Source organism: Oncorhynchus keta, chromosome 30 (assembly GCF_023373465.1).
Source record: "Oncorhynchus keta strain PuntledgeMale-10-30-2019 chromosome 30, Oket_V2, whole genome shotgun sequence".
In the NCBI taxonomy this organism is placed as follows: Eukaryota; Metazoa; Chordata; class Actinopteri; order Salmoniformes; family Salmonidae; genus Oncorhynchus; species Oncorhynchus keta.
Window position 1 is genome coordinate 26234602 of NC_068450.1, and position 21780 is coordinate 26256381.

The following is a 21780-nucleotide window of genomic DNA, read 5'->3' on the forward strand; positions in this document are numbered from 1 at the left end:
TGTATTTAATTAATTTATTTATTTTGCTCCTTTGCACCCCATTATTTGTATTTCTACTTTGCACATTCTTCCATTGCAAATCTACCATTCCAGTGTTTTACTTGCTATATTGTATTTACTTTGCCACCATGGCCTTTTTTTGCCTTTTACCTCCCTTATCTCACCTCATTTGCTCACATCGTATATAGACTTGTTTATACTGTATTATTGACTGTATGTTTGTTTTACTCCATGTTTAACTCTGTGTCGTTGTATGTGTCGAACTGCTTTGCTTTATCTTGACCAGGTCACAATTGTAAATGACAGCTTGTTCTCAACTTGCCTACCTGGTTAAATAAAGGTGAAAAAAAAAGTCTGTTATTGTTTTTTCTCTCTCAAATGTTAATGCTTCAGACATCAAGGCACTCTAAACAGTCTTTAACCATACAATAGCTGGTTGGAAGCTGGCTTGGGGTATCATTTTACACTGCAATTTAAATAAGCAATTTGAAGGGATACAAAGAAAACAAAAGTAATTTTTATTTGTCACATGGGCCGAATTCAACAGGTGTAGACATTACCATGAAATGCTAATTTAACCAACAATGCAGTTCAAGAAATAGAGTTAAGAAATTTTTTACTAAATAACCTAAAGTAAAAGATAAAACACGAATAATACCGGTGCGGGGGTACAGGTTAGTCAGGTAATTTGTACATGTAGGTAGGGTTATACAAGGAGGGGAATTTGCTTAAAGTATGTGAATAGGTGGTCGAAATTCACTGCTTTGTGTGATGTATTGTTGTCTCGATCTTCTTGACCTTTGTGCTGTTGACTGTGCCCAATAATGTTTGTACCATGCTGTGTTGCTACCATGTTGTTGTTGTTCTGTTGCGTTGCTACCATGCTGTGTTGTCATGTGTTGCTGCCTTGTTATGTTGTTGTCTTAGGTCTCTCTTTATGTTGTGTTGTATCTCTTGTTGTGATGTGTGTTTTGTCCTATATTAATATTGTATTTATTTATTTTAATCCCAGGCCCCTGTCCCGCAGGAGGCCTTTTGCTGTCATTGTAAATAAGAATTTGTTCTTAACTGACTTGCCTAGTTAAATAAAGGTTAAATCAAATGTAAAAAACAAAGTCAAGTTCTACAGATTTAAATAAGATACTAATTATACAATTAAAATAAACTATTTCCAAAATTACTTTCCAACCCTCAAAAGAACAAAAGATTATCAGTTTATTCACAACAATCAACGGGTGACTAGGGGCTGCGTAAATTCCCTAATCCACCCTGTATATGAATGACATTGAAAGGAGTACTTCGGAAGTTGTGGTGATCGACAGATCCGATCATCTGCGCAGCGTTTTGCTTCAACCTTACCCTCCTGAACAACTCCAATGTCAGGGGCGTAACGGTGATGTTGCTGTAGTCTGACGTCACTATAACTTTGTTATAAATACGGCCTGGACGCCATTTCCCTACCTCCAAGCTTTGCTGATACAGGTTTTCTGTCGAGCTAGCTACGCAGTATTTTCTGTCAAGAAATGGACGCCGCAAATCAACTTTGCAAACTTTTTGTCGGTGGATTGAACGTAGATACCGACGATGACGGGCTCCGCAAGCATTTTGAGCAGTATGGTCAACTGACCGACTGCGTTGTGGTTGTGAATAAGCAGCTACAGAGGTCCCGCTGTTTCGGCTTTGTTACCTACTCGAGCGGGGAGGAGGCCGATGCAGCAATGGCGGCTAGGCCACATGTCGTTGATGGCACCAACGTGGAGTTGAAAAGAGCGGTCGCTCGTGAAGATGCTGGTAAACCCGAGGCACTCGCCAAGGTCAAGAAAATATTCATCGGTGGACTGAAAGACGACATCGAAGATGAACATCTGAATGATTATTTTTCCCAGTTTGGCGAGATCGAGAAGGCCGAAGTAATCGCGGAGAAGGAAACCGGAAAGAAAAGGGGTTTCGGCTTTGTTCACTTCACAGATAACGACTCGGCCGACAAGGCAGTGGTTGTGAAGTTCCACACCATCAATGGGCACAAGGTGGAAGTGAAGAAAGCCCTCACCAAGCAGGAGATGCAAGCTGGTGGTGGCGGCAGGGGTGGAAGAGGGGGGAGAGGCATGAGAGGAGGACAAAATGGCTTCGGTGGCGGCAGAGGTGGTTACGACAGCTACGGGGGCGGTTTCGGTGGGGGCTACGGAGGCAATAGCGGCGGTTATGGCGGCGGCTACGGAAGTGGAGGCTATGGCGGTGGTTATGGAGGCGCAAGTTACGGAGGTGGCTACGGCGACCAGATGGGAGGTTATGGTGGCGGCAATGGCTACAGTGACTTTGGCAGTGGGTACAGCCAGCAGTCCTCCGGGTATGGGCCCATGAAAGGCGGCAGCAACTATGCCGGTAGGAGCCCCGCTCCATACGCCCCCAGAGGCGGTGCGGGTGGCTACAACAGAGGGGCTTATGGCGGCTACTAAACCCGTGGCTACGACAGACTATTTGCAAAGAAATGTCTTTTACACCCTCAACCGTCGGATCGGACGACCTCAAACCGAACTAAAAAAAATTCAGTCATCGGGCATCTGCCATAAAGTACTGGCAAAATGCCGACACTGTGAAACCTAATCATTAAGAAGACCTCAAAACCAAACAGGTAGGAAGATGACTTCCGACCCAGAACCTGATTAGCACGACCAGCTGTTGCTGTAAGAAAAGTTCGATTGCAAAACCCATTTATCATTTGTTCCAAGTTGAGGGCGTGTAGCTGTCGTTAGTTGGCTTGCTTTTTTTTTTTTTTTTTTTTTTTGCGTACATTCGTTTTTGAGTTTAGTCAAGGATTGTTTTGTTTGATACTATATTTTCTCTTATCTACATTTTAAGCAATTAGTTCCGAATTTCCCTGGGATCTAATCTTTTTTTCAATGTTTGGGGAATGGGACGCATGTGCTATGGAGTTGTATTTATTAGCTATGACTCTGATGTAAATTTGTATTCTATCCACTACTAGCCTATAGGTTTTAGGTGACGCTTAGGTGGTGGGGCGGATCCAGTTTAAACGTTTCATTCTTGACAATGTTTTGTAAATCAACGAAGTACGTCACAGTAATTTCCCAACACACATACATAGCGTCCGCTATCAGCTTAATGTTCCTTTCATTTACTTCAGCAATATCTCATGTATATTGTATAATCTGTCTGAAGATCAAACTACAATTGTTAAGCATTGGTATGCATATGTATGTTCATTTTAAATAAAAAGTTAAACAAACTTAGTTATTTTACTCATTTTACCAGGATGTCTTAAATGGATAGTTCGTGTTTTTGACAGCTTGTACTACTTCCCCAAAGTCATCAAGGTATACCATTTGTAATCATCAACGTCCAGTATGAAGGCAGTTGGTACTTTCGAGCGCCAATACTTCCTTCAAGCTGCACGCAGGTGCATATAAATGGTATCTACAAGTTCGTATCACTGGAGAAGTAGTGGGCCTCGTAAAAATCCCGAACTATCCCTCTAAGTCTACTTCTGATTGGTTATATTATGTGACTTATTTTATATATATTTAATATTAGCTTCATGGCGTTTCTTCCATTGCTCTTCCCAGCTAGGGGGGTGAAGAATGGATTGCGGTTAAGTTTGCCCATGACCAATGCATGGAGGCTTTGTTGGTTGGCAATAACATATATTGTTCCATAAAGTTAACTGGCTTTTAACTTGTGGACCTGAGGGCTCTCATATTTATCTTTGATTCCTACATTTAGGTGTTCATACTGTTATCCAAGTACGTCAACATAGCAGTAGCAGTTTGACTTTATACAGGGACCCTGTTCTATACCTGGGGTCGATTGTCATAGGACTCTGAAATATCTCTTTAGGATCACATCAGCAAACTAGGTATGTAAATCAAACTGTCTTCACTATGTGTTGGTCAAGTATTAAAGATATGGATTTGAAATGGTACTCAACTGTACTGATTAGGATTAATTTATTGATAGTTTTTTGCATTTATCAGTAGTTGGTCTTTGGCCTTATGCATCTTTTAAGAGGGGATTTTACTGCACTTACTTGGTCCTAAATCTAAAATAATGGTCTGAGGAGACTAAGTGCACTTCCTACATTAATGCAAATATATGGAATGGCACATGGTGTTACCTCCTGACTTGGCTTGATGTATTTATCTGCACTGTCTCATTCTTTACCCTTTTCCTCTCTCCTCCAGGTAGCCATGGTGACCTGACTGCCAGGACACCAATCTGGCAAAGCCTTGGTTTCCTTCAGGACTGGGGGATTACAGTTAAGGCTGTCCCACTTCCATGGGTGATTTGGAACCCCTGGACATTCTGCCTAATGTGTGCATTAAAATCTTTATTGTATTTACCAGGTTTCAATAATTGCCAGTGGGTTTATTCTAGTCAATCTAGGAGTGTAACGTGATTGACTACTTATTCTGTTCTTACCCATTGTAGGAAAGTGGGTCATACATGTTAGATCATTGCAAACTATGGAAAAATGGACACCAATGGTGGCTTTGTGCTATGCTTTTAATTTGCTGCATTTTAAATAAAACTATTTTTTTTAAAGATTTACATTGTTTTATTGGGACATGTGCAATGGGTTTGAAGGGCAATCGTATTGTATGGTAGGTTTTCCAATGTTCAAGTTACATTTACTGAACTTTGGACATGCAGCCCAATTCTATTACTCCACTAATTTGCTATTTTGAGCAGTCATTAGATCTTAGTTAAGTGCCAGGTACAGTGAATCTCAACCTCTGAGCTCCAAAGATGCAGTTCAACATTAATGCTCTGAATTGGGCTGCCTGTCTCATGCAGTTTGATGCGCATTTACTTGTACTGTAACTGTTAATTCAAATTAAATTTAGGCAGATGTTTTCAGATCTCAAAAGCCACTTAATACTGAAATGGGCCTATATTGCGTGGCATCTGTAGTGTTATATACCTCAATCCTAAATGAATAGGAAAGATAGACACTAGTATTTTCTTAGCAAAATAAATTATATATGCAAATTCAACAGCATTGTGGCATGCTGAGCACTGCTAGGATTATCGGCATGTAATGTATTCACATCTTCACACTCACACTCACTAATCCCATGTGGCTCAGTTGGTAGAGCATGGTGCTTCCAACAGCCAGGGTTTTTGGTTCAATTCCTACAGTGGACCAGTATGAAAAATATATACTCTTTTGAAGGTAAGATATTTTTGTCCTCGAATGTTAATGTACAAAACATTACCGCTCTCAGTTTTTTTACCTTTATTTAACCAGGCAAGAACAACATTTTATTTTCAATGACTGCTAAGGAACAGTGGGTTAACTGCCTGTTCAGGAGAAGGAAGACAGATTAGTACCTTGTCAGGTCGGGGGTTTGAACTTGCAACCTTCCGGTTCCTAGTCCAACTCTCTAACCACTAGGCTACCCTGTCTCTATTCTTACTGTAAGACCCCCTGGATAAGAGTGTCTGCTGAATGAATGTATGTATTCAAGTTGCCTATTTTTTTTACACTTGAATATTCAATGCCAGTCTTTTAATTGTTAGGGGGAACAAAGGAGTATCGGATGTAGTTCAGAATGAAAGGTCGTCCACAAATGAGGAGCATCAACCAAAAGTATTTGGCATCAATACTGCTTTGAATGCGCACAGCAGTGTCATGTGCTAGAACAGAACTGACATGAATGTCAGGCCAGAGACCAGAGTACTGATGTGAATAAAGACCTGGATTAGTGAAAGCTAAGTAGATAATGGATATTCAGATCATTGCATATGAAGAGATTGTATGAAACGAGAAGGAAGAATTTACAAATGATGAGAACAGCAATTTGAATAAAATTAGGTGGGATTTGAAGGGAACGACCAATCAGAACTGTTGACGTATTTCCAAACCTACGCCAGACGTCATTGCGTCGCCTGTAGCTTCTTTAAAAGCGATGCGATTTTGTCAGGTTACATTTTATTTGCTGTAAAACAACTCTGCTAGTAATCATGACGAACCAACTCTGCAAACTATTTGTCGGTGGCTTGAACGTCGAGACTACAGACGATGGCCTTCGTCAACATTTCGAGCAGTACGGCCAGTTAACCGACTGCGTGGTGGTCCAGAACCAGCAGCTACAAAGGTCCCGCTGTTTCGGCTTTGTAACCTACTCAAGTGCGGAGGAGGCCGACGCAGCCATGGCCGCCAGGCCACATGTCGTCGATGGTACCAACGTGGAGTTAAAAAGGGCCGTTGCACGGGAAGATGCTGGTAGGCCAGAGGCACTCGCCAAAGTAAAGAAAATATTCATTGGTGGGCTGAAAGACGACATTGAAGACGAACATCTGAATGATTATTTCTCTCAATTCGGCGCAATTGAGAAGGCCGAAGTCATCAGCGACAAAGAGACTTTCAAAAAAAGGGGATTCGGCTTTGTCTACTTCGAAGATAATGACTCTGCCGACAAAGCTGTAGTGCTGAAGTTCCACACCATCAATGGACACAAAGTGGAGGTGAAGAAGGCCCTCACCAAACAAGAGATGCAGTCAGCCGGTGGTCGTGGTGGCCGTGGTGGGAGAGGAATGAGGGGGTCTCAAAATGGCTACGACGGCGGAAGAGGTGGCGGCTACGGCAGCTACGGTGGTGGCTATGGAGGAAACGATGGCGGCTACGGTGGAGGATACGGCAACGGAGGTGGTTACGGTAACCAAGGGGGATACGGAGGAGGTTATGGCGATCAAATGGGGGGCAGTTATGGTGGGAACGGTTACAATGACTTTGGCGGAGATTATGGTCAGCAGTCTTCCGGTTATGGTGCAATGAAGGGGGGTAGCTATTCAGGCAGGAGCGCTGCACCGTACTCCCGTGGAGGTGCCGGTGGCTATGGCAGGGGTGGATATGGTGGTTATTAGATGCCGTTGACCTCTCAACCCCAATTTGAAATGTTCATAATTTCTGATTCAATGAACTGAATTTACACACGGGCCAGAGTGCCCTATTTCTTTGTTGCTCCAATTTAAAAGGACTCGTGCCCCTCACCCACCCTGATTTAACCCCTATCCTACTCCATCTGGACTACACCATTGTCCCTAGGCGGCGTTACTAAAGACATTATGGACTTTGTTACCAGTTCAACTTTGACTTGTCGATGTAGTTTCGTGGTTCTTTAAACATTTTTTTTTTATTATTAAATTGTAGTTAACGTCCCTGCTTCAAGACTTTCCTATGATACTGTATGTCAGGGGTGTCAAACTCGTTCCATGGCGGGTCTAGTGTTTCCAGACTTTTCCCCCCCTTTTTCAATTACGCCCTAGGCTTCAGTGTGGGGAGTTCCTTACTAATTATTGACCTTAATTCATCAAGTACAAGGGAGGAGCTAAGACACTCGGCCTTCTGTGGAAAGAGTTTGACACCTGTGCTCTGTCCTTAGTACCAGCAAGGTTAATAACAAGTCAAATTGCTTTGCAACATGAAACTCAGGGGTATTAATGGAGTTTAAAGCAATCTTCATGAATGCTTGAGTGGTTTAAGATCATAAAATTGTCAGTGTTTTGAGGAATTGAAAGAACTATGGTTATTGTTTTTAATGGTTACCTCCTAAATGCTTTTCTCCGTCCAATATGTGCTGTTCAATACCTTGTAAATCAATGCAGTTGTGGAATGTTACTAAAATCCTGAATTAGTTGACTCTTGAGTCTCACTCCTTTGCCTGTAATAAAGTTTTTAATGTTGTCAATTTAACCATATGGCATTTTGTTTCAAAAGGATTATTCAGGATCGGTTATATCATGAAGTGGTTGCGCACCCTACAGAATGAAACACCCTCACTGGTTACTTTCCTGTTCAGGAATAGACTAATCTGGCACGTGTGAAACTGGCCTACATTCACACATAACAAAAATACAATTGTTTCAGACCTTCCAGAATTTCCTGTTACGCTGTCTACAACCAGTCCTCCTTGAGGGAGGAGTGACAAACCTGATTGGAGGCAAGACCATTACACTACCAAAGGCTGTCTTTTCTAATGTTAGGTCTATCCTAATCAATGTGGGATTTTTGGTTGTCTCACATCTAATTTGATTGGAGGATTGTTATTTTTCTCCAGTACATTAGCTATACTATAAGGCATGAAGGGGTCTGGTATATGGCCAATAAACCATGCCTGAGGGCTGTATCCAGGTACTCTGTGTTGTCTGGTTATACCATGGCTCTCAGCCAGTCAGGGCTTGACCCACCCAGTTTATAAAGCCTATCAACACCTTTTTGTTTTACTACATACCTTGCCAAATGTAAACTAGTCCATACCATTGTATTCTAGTTTGTCCTGTCCAAATTTTATTTCAATGTGCCCGATCATTAGGTCCTTATGATTATGGAAAGCTGCAAAATGGTTAACGTTTTGCTAGAATGTAGTTCTATTGGAGGTAATCAATTTATAATAGCTCGCCCCTAGGAGGCTCGTAGACGTGTAAGCATTACGTCGACGCCAACCATTTGTCTACATCCGCCATTTTAGACACCAAAAGAAGCACTGTCAAAAGTCTGCGTTGACAACCATATAAATTGCATCAAAGCGAGATGGAAAATCAACTCTGCAAGCTCTTTATTGGTGGACTAAATGTTCACACCACTGACGGTGGTCTTCGTAAACACTTTGAACAGTATGGCAAGCTGACCGACTGCGTAGTTGTTCAGAACCAGCAACTGCAGCGGTCTCGCTGTTTTGGTTATGTAACCTATGCTACTGCTGATGAGGCAGACGCTGCAATGTCCGCCCGGCCTCATGCCCTGGACGGCAACAATGTTGAACTAAAAAGAGCAGTGGCACGTGAAGATGCGGGAAAACCTGAGGCTTTGGCTAAGGTTAAGAAAATATTTATCGGGGGTCTGAAAGAAGACATAGAGGATGGACATCTGAACGAGTATTTCTCTCAGTTCGGTACTATCGAGAAGGCCGAGGTTATTAGCGATAATCAAACTGGTAAGAAGAGGGGGTTTGGTTTTGTTTATTTCGAAGATTATGATTCTGCCGACAAAGCGGTGGTACTGAAGTTCCACCATATAAATGGCCATAAAGTAGAGGTGAAAAAAGCCCTCACCAAGCAAGAAATGCAGGCTGCTGGCACCCGTGGCGGGAGGGGAGGAAGGTTTCAAAATGGATACGGTGGTGGCTATGGAGGAGGTTATGGAGGCAGTGACGGTGGATACGGCGTGGGGTACAGTGGAGGCTATGGTGACCAAATGGGTGGCTACGGTGGGAACGGCTACAGTGATTTTGGAGGTGGCTATAGCGACCAGTCATCTAATTATGGCCCCATGAAAGGTAATTACTCGGGCAGAAGCAGCGCACCTTACACCCGAGGTGGTGGTGGTTACGGCAGGGGGGGGTACGATGGCGCTTACTAGAGCCCCAGCAAATCTTACTCAAAGCAGCCTCGCTCCCTTAGCAAAAATGATTACACCCTCATAACATAGTTCCCACCAAGCGTTCTATAATAGTACGAGAGTGACTGAACTCAGCCCGAGTGGTTCAGACAGGAAAGTTACTACAGTATTCTCAATTCAAGGCTGACCCAAATAGGCAACTGCGTTAGGGCCATCTAGCAACTAACTACAGATTATTTTGGGGGCAGATGTCTCCACCTTCATAGCAACTGCAGATGTCTCCACCTTCATAGCAACAACATTTCTCTAGGAGACAGCTGTCTTCAACTCCATAGCAACTACAGATCTCTCTCTAGAAGGCAGATGTCTTCACCCCATAGCAACTACTGAGCTCTAGAAGGCAGATGTCATCACTCCAAAGTTCTCAAATAACTTAGCTCTAAATGGCCATTGTCCATCCACCACAAGTAATAGGACTACTCCTTTGGATTATTTAATTTTGAGCAGTGGACCACTGTTTATATTTTGCCAAGATGCTGTAAAAATTAAGTTAATACGTCTCTGCTTGTTATCGTAGATCTGTTATATTTACTTTAATGTGTTGTAACTAAATTACATTTTGTTTTAAAATATTTGTATTTAAGTTTGAGTGTTATTAATTTGGGACCCCTTGTTTGATTTAGCCATGTAGTCAATTGCAGTGAACTTGATGACGTCCTTTTCTGCATCTAAGTAGTTTAAAGGTAACTTAAGTTATTTTGCCCATACATTTCTTACTTGCCCCTGCACTATACCAAAGTATATGACATATCTGCCCAATACCATTTGGTTTTAAAGGGGAATCTCCACACAGTATTTATTTTGGACTATAAGGACTAGGTCACACTTTTTAAGTATTCAAGGTTCACTGCTGTTACTGAAATATAGGCTATTTGTTGTAGTGTTTGATTTGTGATTCCCATTTAGTTTGATTATTAAATAATTGTAACATTACTATGATCATTATGTTATAGTTGTTAACCATTACATATTCTCACTTCTCAACTACTTCAAATTCTGTAAACAGATGTTACCTAAAGCTTTCCAGTTTTTCTATTTTACTGTAGAACCTTAAATATTTCAGTAACAAGGATATATCTTTATGCTTCTGTCTTGTGTATTTTTGGTGAACAGAGTTAAACTGATTGTTTTTCAGTAAACTGTGTGTAATATATCCATCTAATAAACCCTTCTATATAGAAATGAATTAGACCTTAAGTACTTTTAATTAAATCAGGTAAAAGTTAGGGTATGAAACCACAGTAAGTAACCTGCTGTGGTACAGAAAACGTTATCAGGGTTTGTTCTTTAAGCACCTTAAAATTAATTCCTACATTTTGATGAATGTATTCTTCATACTAATTGGATTTGCTAGCCACTCATGTTTGATATTCAAGTAGCTCTTAGGTCCCCAAAAATATATTAAATCAATCAGATCTGGTAGAGTAATGAATAGACTATATATCTGTCTTTGAACATATATGTATTACATCCAGAAGGTCTTTATTCCTCCATGAAATTAATGCTAGAGCTCTGTTCCAAAGCTCTACGGGCCTGATTCCGATTTAGGAAATGACGCCTTTCTTACACACAACTTTCCTACGCACTTCTCAGTAGCTGATATTCAGACTTACCTTATGAAGGTGTGCATCAGGCTTTGCAGGTGTGGTTCCTAATACATTTAATTCAAGCACATTATAATAGGGAGAATAGTGTACAATAGTAGGTTATACCCTTATCGATTGCCTGCACTAACCATTGAACTGTTATACAGCCAAGTGTTCCGCCATTTGTTGGGTTGAAACAGTTATGGCTTGCTCTGCTCCATAATGATTTAATTAGCCTACATGCTATATATACAGTTGAAGTTGGAAGTTTACATACACCGTAGCCAAATACGTTTAAACTCAGTTTTTCACAATTCCGGACATTTAATCCTAGTAAAAATAAATCCCTGTCTTAGGTCAGTTAGGATCACCACTTTATTTTAAGAATGTGAAATCTCAGAATAATAGTAGAATGATTTATTTCAGCTTTTATTTCTTTCATCACATTCCCAGTGGGTCAGACGTTTACATACACTCAATTAGTACTTGGTAGCATTGCCTTTAAATTGTTTAATGTTTTGGGTAGCCTTCCACAAGCTTCCCACAATAAGTTGGGTGAATTTTGGCCCATTTCCCCTGACAGAGCTGGTGTAACTGAGTCAGGTTTGTAGGCCTCCTTGCTCGCATACTCTTTTTCAGTTCTGCCCACACATTTTCTATAGGATTGATGTCAGGGCATTTGATGGCCACTCCAATACCTTGACTTTGTTGTCCTTAAGCCATTTTCCCACAACTTTGGAAGTATGCTTGGGTTCATTGTATAATTTGGAAAACCCATTTGTGACCAAGCTTTAACTTCCTGACTGATCTCATGAGATGTTTCTTCAATATATCCACATCATTTTTGTTCCTCATGAAGCCATCTATTTTATGAAGTGCACCAGTCCCTCCTGCAGCAATGCACCCCCACAACATGATGCTGCCACCAATGTGCTACACGGTTGGGATGGGGTTCTTCGGCTTGAAAGCCTCCCCCTTTTTCCTCCAAGCATAACAATGGTCATTATGGCTAAACAGTTCTATTTTTGTTTCATCAGACCAGAGGATATTTCTCCAAAAAGTATGATCTTTGTCCCCATGTGCAGTTGTAAACCGTAGTCTGGCTTTATTATGGCGGTTTCGGAGCAGTGGCTTTTTCCTTGCTGAGCGGCCTTTTAGGTTATGTCAATATAGGACTCGTTTTACTGTGGATATAGATACTTTTGTACTTGTTTCCTCCAGCATCTTCACAAGGTCCTTTGCAGTTGTTCTGGGATTGATTTGGACTTTTCACACTAAAGTACTTTCATCTCTAGGAGACAGAACGAGTCTCCTTCCTGAGCGGTATGACGGCTGCGTGGTTCCATGGTGTTTATACTTGCGTACTATTGTTTGTACAGATGAACGTGGTACCTTCAGGCTTATGGAAATTGCTCCCATGGATGAACCAGTCTTGTGGAGGTCTACAATTTTCTTTTCTGAGGCCTTGACTGATTTCTTTTGACTTTCCCATGATGTCAAGCAAAGAGGCACTGAGTATGAAGGTAGGCCTTGAAATACATCCACAGGTACACTTCCAATTGACTCAAATGATGTCAATTAGCCTATCAGAAGCTTCTAAAGCCATGACATTTTCTGGAATTTTCCAAGCTGTTTAAAGGCACAGTCAACGTAGTGTATGTAAACATCTGACCCACTGGAATTTTGATACAGTGAGTTAAAAGTGAAATAATCTGTCTAAACAATTGTTGGAAAAATGACTTGTGTCATGCACAAAGTAGATGTCCTAACTGACTTGCCAATACTATAGTTTGTTAACAAGAAATTTGTGTCGTGTATGAAAAACAAGTTTTAATGATTTGAACCAAAGTGTAGGTTGACTTCTGACTTCAACTGTATGTATACACACAAAAGTATGCGGACAGCCCTTCAAATTAGTGGATTCGGCTATTTCAACCACACCGTTGCTGGCAGGTGTATTACATCGAGCACACAGCCATGCTATCTCCATAGACAAATATTGGCAATAGAATGGCCTTACTGAAGAGATCAGTGACTTTCAAAGTGGTCAGTTTGTCAAATTTCTGCCCTGCTGGAGCTGCCCCGGTCATCTGTAAGTGCTGTTATTGTGAAGTGGAAACGTCTAGTAGCAACAACGGCTCAGCCACGAAGTGGTAGGCCACACAAGCTCACAGAATAGGACCACTGAGTGCTGAAGCGTGTCACGCATAAAAGTCTTCTGTTGCAAAACTCACTACCGAGTTCCAAACTGCTTCTGGAAGAAACTTCAGCACAATAACTGTTAGTTGGGAGCTTCATGGAATGGGTTTCCATGGACGAGCAGCTGCACACAAGCCTAAGATCACCATGCACAATGTCAATCGTCGGCTGGAGTTGTGTAAAGCTCGCCACCATTGGACTCTGGAGCAGTGGAAACGTGTTCTCTGGAGTGATGAATCACGCTTCACCATCTGGCAGTCCGACGGACGCATCTGGGTTTGGCGAATTCCAGGAGAACGTTACCTGCCCGAATGCATAGTGCCAACTGTAAAGTTTGGTGGATGAGGAATAATGGTCTGGGTCTGTTTTTCATGGTTTGAACTAGGCCCCTTAGTTCCATTGAAGGGAAATCTTAACGCTAAAGCATATAATGACATTCTCGTCGATTCTGTGCTTCCAGCTTTGGGACAACAGTTTGGGGAATACCCTTTTCTGTTTCAGCATGAGAATGCCACCGTGCACAAAGCGAGGTCCATACAGAAATGGTTTGTTAAGATCGGTGTGGAAGAACTTGACTGGCTTGCACAGAACCCTGACCTCAACCTCATCGAACACCTTTGGGATGAATTGGAATGCTGACTGCGAGTCAGTCCTAATTGTCCGACCTCACTAATGCTCTTGTGGCTGAATGGAAGCAAGTCTCCGCAGCAATGTTCCAACATCAAGTGGAGAACCTTTTTAGAAGAGTGGAGGCTGTTATACCAGCAAAGGGGGGACCAACTCCATATTTATGCCCATGATTTTAGAATGAGATGTTCAATGAGCAGGTGTCCACATGCTTTTGGTCATGTAGTGTGTATAATCAACTGTTACTAATGATCCTCAGCAACAACCACATGGTCATGACGGCGTTTACAGAGGAAGCAAATTAAGGTAAACGAAACAATGTCATTAAATGGAATGATAATGTAGGTTAAACCAACTGAAGGGAACTATCAGTAAATTGGCAGTTGAATATGTGTTATTCGGCCTACTGACGATCGATACTAGTAGTGGCTAACATTTAACATGATAGAAGTAGGAAACTGAGAAAGATTGGGTAGCCTATGTTTAAGACATTTAAGTGGCCATCCCTACAAGTCAAAATGCCGTACAATTTAAATTCTGCATAATGGCACAGCATTTTATAAACTTTACAGTAGGAAAGTTGATATGCTTCAGTTTTCTGCCATATATGACTTTACATTTGTCTCCAGCGACTATAAGGTCAAATATATCTAAACCGAGTGTCATTTATATTTACAATTCTCTTATCCAAACGGATTACTCATTTACCTAGCTCTTAAGTTGTAAATTACAGTCAATGTTATTTCTAATAAAAATTTAAGTGGATGCTTTTACGAATTGAAACCTGTAGGTTTGCTAGCCCTTATTCATGGTTTCCTCACGCGTAAAAGTGGTGGAATTAAGTTAAGGTCAGAATACAGTGTATCTGTTGACACACCTCCGCCACACCTTCATTTATTCAATCTCCACCCAAAACAAATAGTAGGTGAATAGAATACTATTCTCATGCTTATATTCAAGTTCAGAATACGCATAGAGAGAGGTGCATAGAAAGGGAATTATGTTCCATTTACACGCGCTTAACTTGGGTTGGAATCGGGCCCTTGGTGAACAAATAGGCTGGATACTTTAGCTGTGTCTTCTATGTCATTGGGAATCTCCAGGGTATTCCGAGCTCTAGAATTCCAGCTGAAAGTCCATAGGATATCAGGTTTGTTACAATACATGCATCATTGAAATAGTCCTGGGCCTATTCCACTTCACTGGGAAACATATTTTTTATCTGTCTGGATGACAATTTAAAAAATGTTCTCTTACTTTCCACAGAGTTGTCGAAATTGATAGATTATGACACATTCTTCCTATGTCCTGCTGGTTAATGGATCGCCAGGGATTGATTGGACCAAGATGAGGACAAGTTCCTATGAGGAGGAAAACTCTTGTCTATGGCATCGGGACAACTAAGGTGAGTTTACTAATTCTCATATGACAGATGCATTTTGTTTACATGCACATACTTTGATATGGCCTACACATTTTCATTGATTCACAGTGCTTAATTTAAGTCAAAGGAACGTCCTTATGTTTTTTGTCTTTAGCCAATGGAGGGCAGCATTTCTTTGCTCATAAAGGGTTAATTACTATTTTGGTTAAAGTGCCAATGGATAGCTAACTGGGTACTACATGGGTTTTATAATTGTTTTAATGGTTATCAAATTCCAATGTATTTTGACAGGTGTGACCCAAGACTGTGCTGATCCAGCTCTTGTGGTCCTGTCATCACAGGATGAAAAAAAATGTCTGTGAAAGATGCAGGTTTTTTGAAGGACCTAATATCCATCTGTTGGGAAAGTTGAAACTTTCACTGAATCATTCAGATGTGTATCCTTGTTTTGTATTCCAGTATGTGGAATCAATTGCACTGCTTGTACTGTACTCTAATGGTTATTAGTCAATTCAATAAATATAGATATTTTTAAAACTTATACATTGATAATTCTTCTAAAATGTCAAGTGGTGCTTATGACTGTGTATTAAGCTCCTTTTTTTAAAATGTCATTTTAGATGCATGCTGTTTTATCTTGTAAGCCACCTTGAACCATGTCTTGTAAACAAAGTGAAACACATGATCACATTTCAAGTTTGCTGACCCTCAGGCCAGCCAATAGCTTCTACGCTATTTTGCTAGCTAAAGCGTTGAGTGAGATAGTTAGGCTATTCACAATAGTTCACTCAAATAAAGTCATGTTGTTTAGCTTATACAAGTATTCAGATCCCTTGACTTTTTCCCACATTTTGTTACGTTACAGCCTTATTCTAAAATGGATGAAATAAATCCACATCAATCTACACACAATACCCAAAAATGACAAAGCGAGAACAGGTTTTGAGACATTTTTGCAAATGTATAAAAAACTAAAAATAAATATCTTATTTACATTAGTATTCAGATCCTTTGCTATGAGACTCAAAATTGAGTTCAAGTACATCCTGTTTCCATTGGTCATCATTGAGATATTTCTAGAACTTGGGGGTCCACCTGTGGTAAATTATATTAATTGGACATGATTTGGAAAGGCACACACCTGTCTATATAATGTCTTACAGTCAGAGCAAAAACCAAGCCATTGAGGTATAATTAATTGTCCGTAGAGCTCCTAGACAGTATTGTGCCAAGGCACAGATCTTTATTTATTTTATTTTACTAGGCAAGTCAGTTAAGAACAAATTCTTATTTTCAATGACGGCCTAGTGGGTTAACTGCCTGTTCAAGGGCAGAACGACAGATTTTGTACCTTGTCAGCTCGGGGGTTTGAACTTGCAACCTTCCGGTTACTAGACCAACGCTCTAACCACTAGGCTACCCTGCCCTCTGGGGAAAGGTACCAAAAAAAGTCATGATTCTTAATGGAAGAAGTTTGGAATCACAAAGACTCTTCCTAGAGCTGGCCGCCCGGCCAAGCTGAGCAGTCGGGGGAGAAGGGCCTTGGTCAGGGAGGTGACCAAGAACCCGATGGTCACTCTGACAGAGCTCCAGAGTTCCTCTGTGGTGATGGGAGAACCTTCCATAAGGACAACCATTTCTGCAGCACTCCACCAATCTGGCCTTCATGGTAGAGTGGCCAGATGGAAACCACTCCTCACTAAAAAGCACACAACAGCCCACTTGGAGTTTGCCAAAAGGCACCTAAAGGACTCTCAGACCATGAGAAAGAAGATTCTCTGGTCTGATGAAACCAAGATTGAACTCTTTGGCCTGAATGCCAAGCGTTACTTCTGGAGGAAACCTGGCAGCATCATGCTGTGGGCATGGACTGGGAGACTAGTCAGGATCGAGGGAAAGATGAACAAAGCAAAGTACAGAGAGATCCTTGATGAAAACCTGCTCCAGAGTGCTTAGGACCTCAGACTGGGGCGAAGGTTAATCTTCCAAAAGGACAATGACCCTAAGCACACAGCCAAGACAATGCAGGAGTGGCTTCGGGACAAGTCTCTGAATGTCCTTGAGTGGCCCAGCCAGAGCCCGGACTTGAACCCGATCGAACATCTCTGGAGAGACCTGAAAATAGCGGTGCAGCGACACACCCCATCCAACCTGCCAGAGCTTGAGAAGAATTGGAGAAACTCCCCAAATACAGGTGTGCCAAGCTTGTAGCTTCACACATAAGAAGACTTGAGGCTGTCATCTCTGCCAAAGGTTCTTCAACAGAGTACTGAATAAGGGGTCTGAATTCTTAGGTAAATGTGATATTTCCGTTTTTTATTTTTAATAAATGTGCAAACATTTCTAAAAACCTGTTTTTGCTTTGTCATTATGGGGTATTGTGTGTAGATTGATGAGGGGAAAAAACATTTGATCCATTTTAGAATAAGGCTGTAGGTAACAAAATGTGGAAAAAGTCAAGGGGTCTGAATACTTTCAGAATGCACTGTATGTATATCAATATTCCAAAGTTGATATGATGAATATTGATACTATTAGCTATAAAGTTATCTCATGAATGGCTACTTTGTAACCGACTGTCCCAACGACTTCTCTTGGGTGGATTCTTCTCCTCGCCCGACACTCCGTAACCTAGCACCGCGGGAGCAAGTGGAACCAAGATGTTCCTCCGTGGAACAACGCTTTGCCGATTGAAATGGGGCCGCATGAAGCAGGAATGGTGACTGGGGAAAACATTCTCTACCCTTCCTTAATCAGTTCTCAGAAAATACATGTAATAGTTTAAGGTAAAAAGGAAAGAAGCAGTAACCATGGGAAGATGCTTGCTTATTATTAGCTAGGTTTATTTGTCAGCTAATGAATGAGTCAATATTCGATTTAAAGCAATTTCATGCTAGTGTTGCGTTGGACTTAGTTTGGACGAGACATTTTGTGCATGTGCCCGTTGCCAGCCCCTGTACTTATTTAGCACATCTGATATCATGGATTGTATAACCTTGGGGTAAGTGGACATAATAGTCGGGATGAAAGTGTACGCTTCCGATGAATTCAGTACAGCTGTTGTCGGATTACTTGCTACATGATTTGGAGAGATTTGGCATATTCCATGATAGCTGGATGACTTGCTAGTTTAGCTAACTAACGTTACTGTACTGCACTGCCTCGTTGGTTTGTCAATGTAGTTCTAGTATTAGCAATCTAAGCGAACAGCGTGAGTAAAAGGTAGCCCAAGACAACTGTATGTTACCTACCTTACTTTGTTAGTACGTTCGTCAATAAGAGTGGCACATTCTTATTGTAACGTGGTTCTAGTAACCAAGTAACGTTACTAGCTAGCGAAAGAGCTGCCAAATTACTAGCTACGAACATCAGCTGCTAAACTACTGTGTTAGCCAGTTAGCAACTGTAGCTAGCTACTGTTGAAGCAGACATTACAATACTTTATTGTAATTTAAAATGCGTATTCAGTTATTTTGAGTAACACGAACTTATCTCTAGCATTGTCTTTGGAATGACAGTGGGGTTTTGTTAATACCAGCCCCAAGTCAAAGGGCTGGGGTTATTATGAATGAGGTTAATGATCTTGAGTTATCTTGGGTGGGCCTATTAATGTCCAGTTTATTGGCCTTGACCAGTCGAGAATCTAATGACCAGCAGCCGACCTGTGACCCCGAGGAAGATGCCATGGATGTGGGGATGCACACCTTCAACCACACCCATATGAGAAAGGCATTTCAGCTGATGAATGACATGAGGAGGTAGGTTGGTTTCACCCCTGCCAAGTATCCCCTTTTTTCATCACTGAAAATAAGCCATGTGGTGGCCTTTGTAAGATGTTGATATAACCCAGTGTCATGAGACACAGTAATAGCCTTCACATTATACATAATGGCTTCTCCTTGGCACCGAATAGTCTACTTTGCAATGAATGACCTAATACTACAGTAACCTCGGCACACAGCTGGAGCACTTATTTCCAGTTGACAGTTATTTATAAATCTTCAGTATGATGTTGACAGTTATTTATAAATCCTCAGTATGATGTTGACAGTTATTTATAAATCCTCAGCATGATGTTGACAGTTATTTATAAATCCTCAGTATGATGTTGACAGTTATTTAGAAATCATCAGTATGATGTTGATAGTTATTTATAAATCCTCAGTATGATGTTGACAGTTATTTATAAATCCTCAGTATGATGTTGACAGTTATTTAGAAATCCTCAGTATGATATTGACAGTTATTTAGAAATCCTCAGTATGATGTTGACAGTTATTTAGAAATCCTCAGTATGATGTTGACAGTTATTTAGAAATCCTCAGTATGATGTTGACAGTTATTTAGAAATCCTCAGTATGATGTTGACAGTTATTTAGAAATCCTCAGTATGATGTTGACAGTTATTTAGAAATCATCAGTATGATGTTGACAGTTATTTAGAAATCATCAGTATGATGTTGACAGTTATTTAGAAATCATCAGTATGATGTTGACAGTTATTTAGAAATCGCTCAGTATGGTGATTTGGGAAAACACTGTTCAACCATCTTTTGTGTTTACAGTAAGAATATGCTGTGCGACGTTCTGTTGGTGGCAGGAAATGTAGAGGTGACCGCTCACAAGTTGGTGCTAGCCTCCTGCAGCCCCTACTTCTGTGCCATGTTCACAGGTATTTGTGTATATAGGCTACATTTGTAATCATTGTGAAAGCCGTGGGTCAAGTGAAAGATGTTGTGAATGTGAAGCCCACTTTATTGTGACAGTGAGATGATTTTTTTCCCTCATGTCACATAAAACCTTCTCAAGTGGGTTCTCTCACTGTGTGTGGTGGACAGGGGACATGAGTGAGAGCAAAGCCCAGCAGGTGGAGATCAGGGATGTGGATGGCCAAACACTAAAAAAACTGGTGGACTATATCTATACAGCTATGATTGAAGTAACGGAGGACAATGTTCAGGTGAGCTACAACGTCCCTATCTGTGTCCTCCGACATGTCTAAGTGCTTACAGCAGTGGAGTCAATGGATTATTTCATGTTGCTTTGGCATTCCTTCATTGGTCTCTTCAGAATTATACTTTTTATGTGGCATAAAGTTGTCTCTCCCTACCAGCCCTTTCCCTTTCTCCAGCATTACCAGTCTGCTCCTTCCTTCCTTCCTTGCTGTTGAGGCCAAGATTTCTGCAGGCAGGGCTTTTCCTCTTATTATTAGCTCAGGAAATGTGCATGGAGGGAGAGGAAATGCTCTCAATGTTTGCAACATGCCTGCTTTTTGTGCGTGTGTGTGTTTGTTTTAGAATGGCATCCAAGCCTTGTCATTAGATTGGCTCATTTTTCATTGTATGTGTGTGTGGTGCTACGGTATTTTCCATTTTAGCTCTCAGAATGTGTGGGCCACAACTGCTGAAAACACCCACTATAATAGTTAGCCTGCAGCTCCCTGTTCAGATCTAAGGGCAACAGGCAAAAATGAAATCACAGGCGTAAATTAAAGGAGAGCCTGGCTGAGTGACCTAGTTTCTGTGGGGATGTGGACAAATGGGGAGAGCTGGGCTGCCTGTTAAAGCACACAATATTACTGAAGGACTGGCAGGCTGGAGGCTAATAAACCAGAGAAGCCAAATGTCTCCTTTAGAATTGACCACTGTGTACCACCGGTACACATCATTCTAGTTGTCCGGCTATAGTCTGAGAGCCAGGGCTGCAGAGTTCTCCTGTTATCCCTGCTGTCTCTGTTTTGGGTTTTTCACAGCTTAAGCTCTTATCCTAGTAAACATGTGGCTGTTTCTGACTCATTGTCCATTCTGAGTGGCACTGACATTATGTATCATGGCCCTCTAGATGTAGTTGGGGCTCCGTTTGGGTTACCCTTAATTTTGATATTAACCCGACTCTGGAATTTAAATAAGTTTGCCTCCCATAGATTCCTCAAACCATTGAATAGTATTCAAATCCTCTGAATTCTAATTGAAAACAGGGAGATTTGTTTGGTGTTAGAAATGAATGACAAGGAGAGCGTTTTCCTGCTGTGTATTCTATTAATTGACCAAATGATATTGTCTTGTATTGGGCCCGCCTTCTCTCTCTGATGGCTGAACTGAGAGTATCCAGTCTCTTGCTGCGTGTTCTGATCCCTGTGTTGTGTCTCTGTAGGTGCTCCTGCCTGCAGCCAGCCTTCTGCAGCTGATGGACGTGAGGCAGGTGTGCTGTGAGTTCCTGCAGAGCCAGCTGCACCCCACCAACTGTCTGGGCATTCGAGCCTTCGCCGACCTCCACACCTGCACACAGCTCCTCAACCAGTCCCATGCCTACTCTGGTTAGTGGAGCCCCACCTCACTTTTACGTTTCATCAGGCAGAGAGTGTAAGCTTAGCGGAGGGGATGGAGAAACTGCCCTCTGTCTTGGTCAGTCAGTATGAACAGATTGCCGTTAAAAAGCATACAGTGGGTATTTATGACAGACTACTTTGAGCTTCAAGTGAAGGGAGTTCTTGACTCAGACTGCTTTTAGAATATGTGACCCACCCTGGCTCTGTTTTGCATGGACCTCGTTCTGCTCAAACCTTG

The 21780-nt window shown here is 41.5% G+C and overlaps 4 protein-coding genes across 11 annotated transcripts in view; all 4 read left to right on the forward strand.

Moving 5' to 3' along the window:
• Positions 1-1445: 1445 nt before the first annotated feature.
• LOC118363340 (heterogeneous nuclear ribonucleoprotein A0-like) lies at positions 1446-4562 on the forward strand. 2 transcript variants are annotated; one of them, XM_052488076.1, is made up of 2 exons: positions 1446-3874; positions 4200-4562. In XM_052488076.1, the coding sequence occupies exon 1, from the start codon at positions 1524-1526 to the stop codon at positions 2454-2456; it is 933 nt and encodes a 310-aa protein (XP_052344036.1). In that variant the 5' UTR covers positions 1446-1523; the 3' UTR covers positions 2457-3874; positions 4200-4562. The 2 variants fall into 2 exon arrangements, with proteins under 2 accessions (XP_052344036.1, XP_035599976.1); XM_035744083.2 differs by having other exon boundaries at positions 1446-2632.
• A 1353-nt stretch (positions 4563-5915) lies between these two features.
• Positions 5916-7714, forward strand: LOC118363341 (heterogeneous nuclear ribonucleoprotein A0-like). Its single transcript, XM_035744084.1, has one exon. It carries the CDS (start codon positions 5983-5985, stop codon positions 6883-6885), a length of 903 nt encoding a protein of 300 aa, XP_035599977.1. The 5' UTR covers positions 5916-5982; the 3' UTR covers positions 6886-7714.
• A 173-nt stretch (positions 7715-7887) lies between these two features.
• LOC118363342 (heterogeneous nuclear ribonucleoprotein A0-like) lies at positions 7888-15755 on the forward strand. Its single transcript, XM_035744085.1, has 3 exons — positions 7888-9296; positions 15097-15235; positions 15506-15755. Exons 1-2 carry the CDS (start codon positions 8552-8554, stop codon positions 15147-15149), a joined length of 798 nt encoding a protein of 265 aa, XP_035599978.1. The 5' UTR covers positions 7888-8551; the 3' UTR covers positions 15150-15235; positions 15506-15755.
• Positions 15756-17650: 1895 nt separating this feature from the next.
• LOC118363945 (kelch-like protein 3) overlaps positions 17651-21780 on the forward strand; it is a 31492-nt gene continuing 27362 nt past the window's right edge. Inside the window, exons 1-5 of one of the 7 annotated variants that reach the window (XM_052488080.1) lie at positions 17651-18215; positions 18832-18972; positions 19780-19886; positions 20053-20174; positions 21368-21530. In XM_052488080.1, the coding sequence (XP_052344040.1) occupies positions 18196-18215; positions 18832-18972; positions 19780-19886; positions 20053-20174; positions 21368-21530 (553 nt within the window). In that variant the 5' untranslated portion in view covers positions 17651-18195. Of the gene's footprint in view, positions 18973-19779; positions 19887-20052; positions 20175-21367; positions 21531-21780 lie in introns of all 7 variants that reach the window. The other 6 variants (XM_052488081.1, XM_052488077.1, XM_052488079.1 and 3 more) reach the window with 6 other exon arrangements.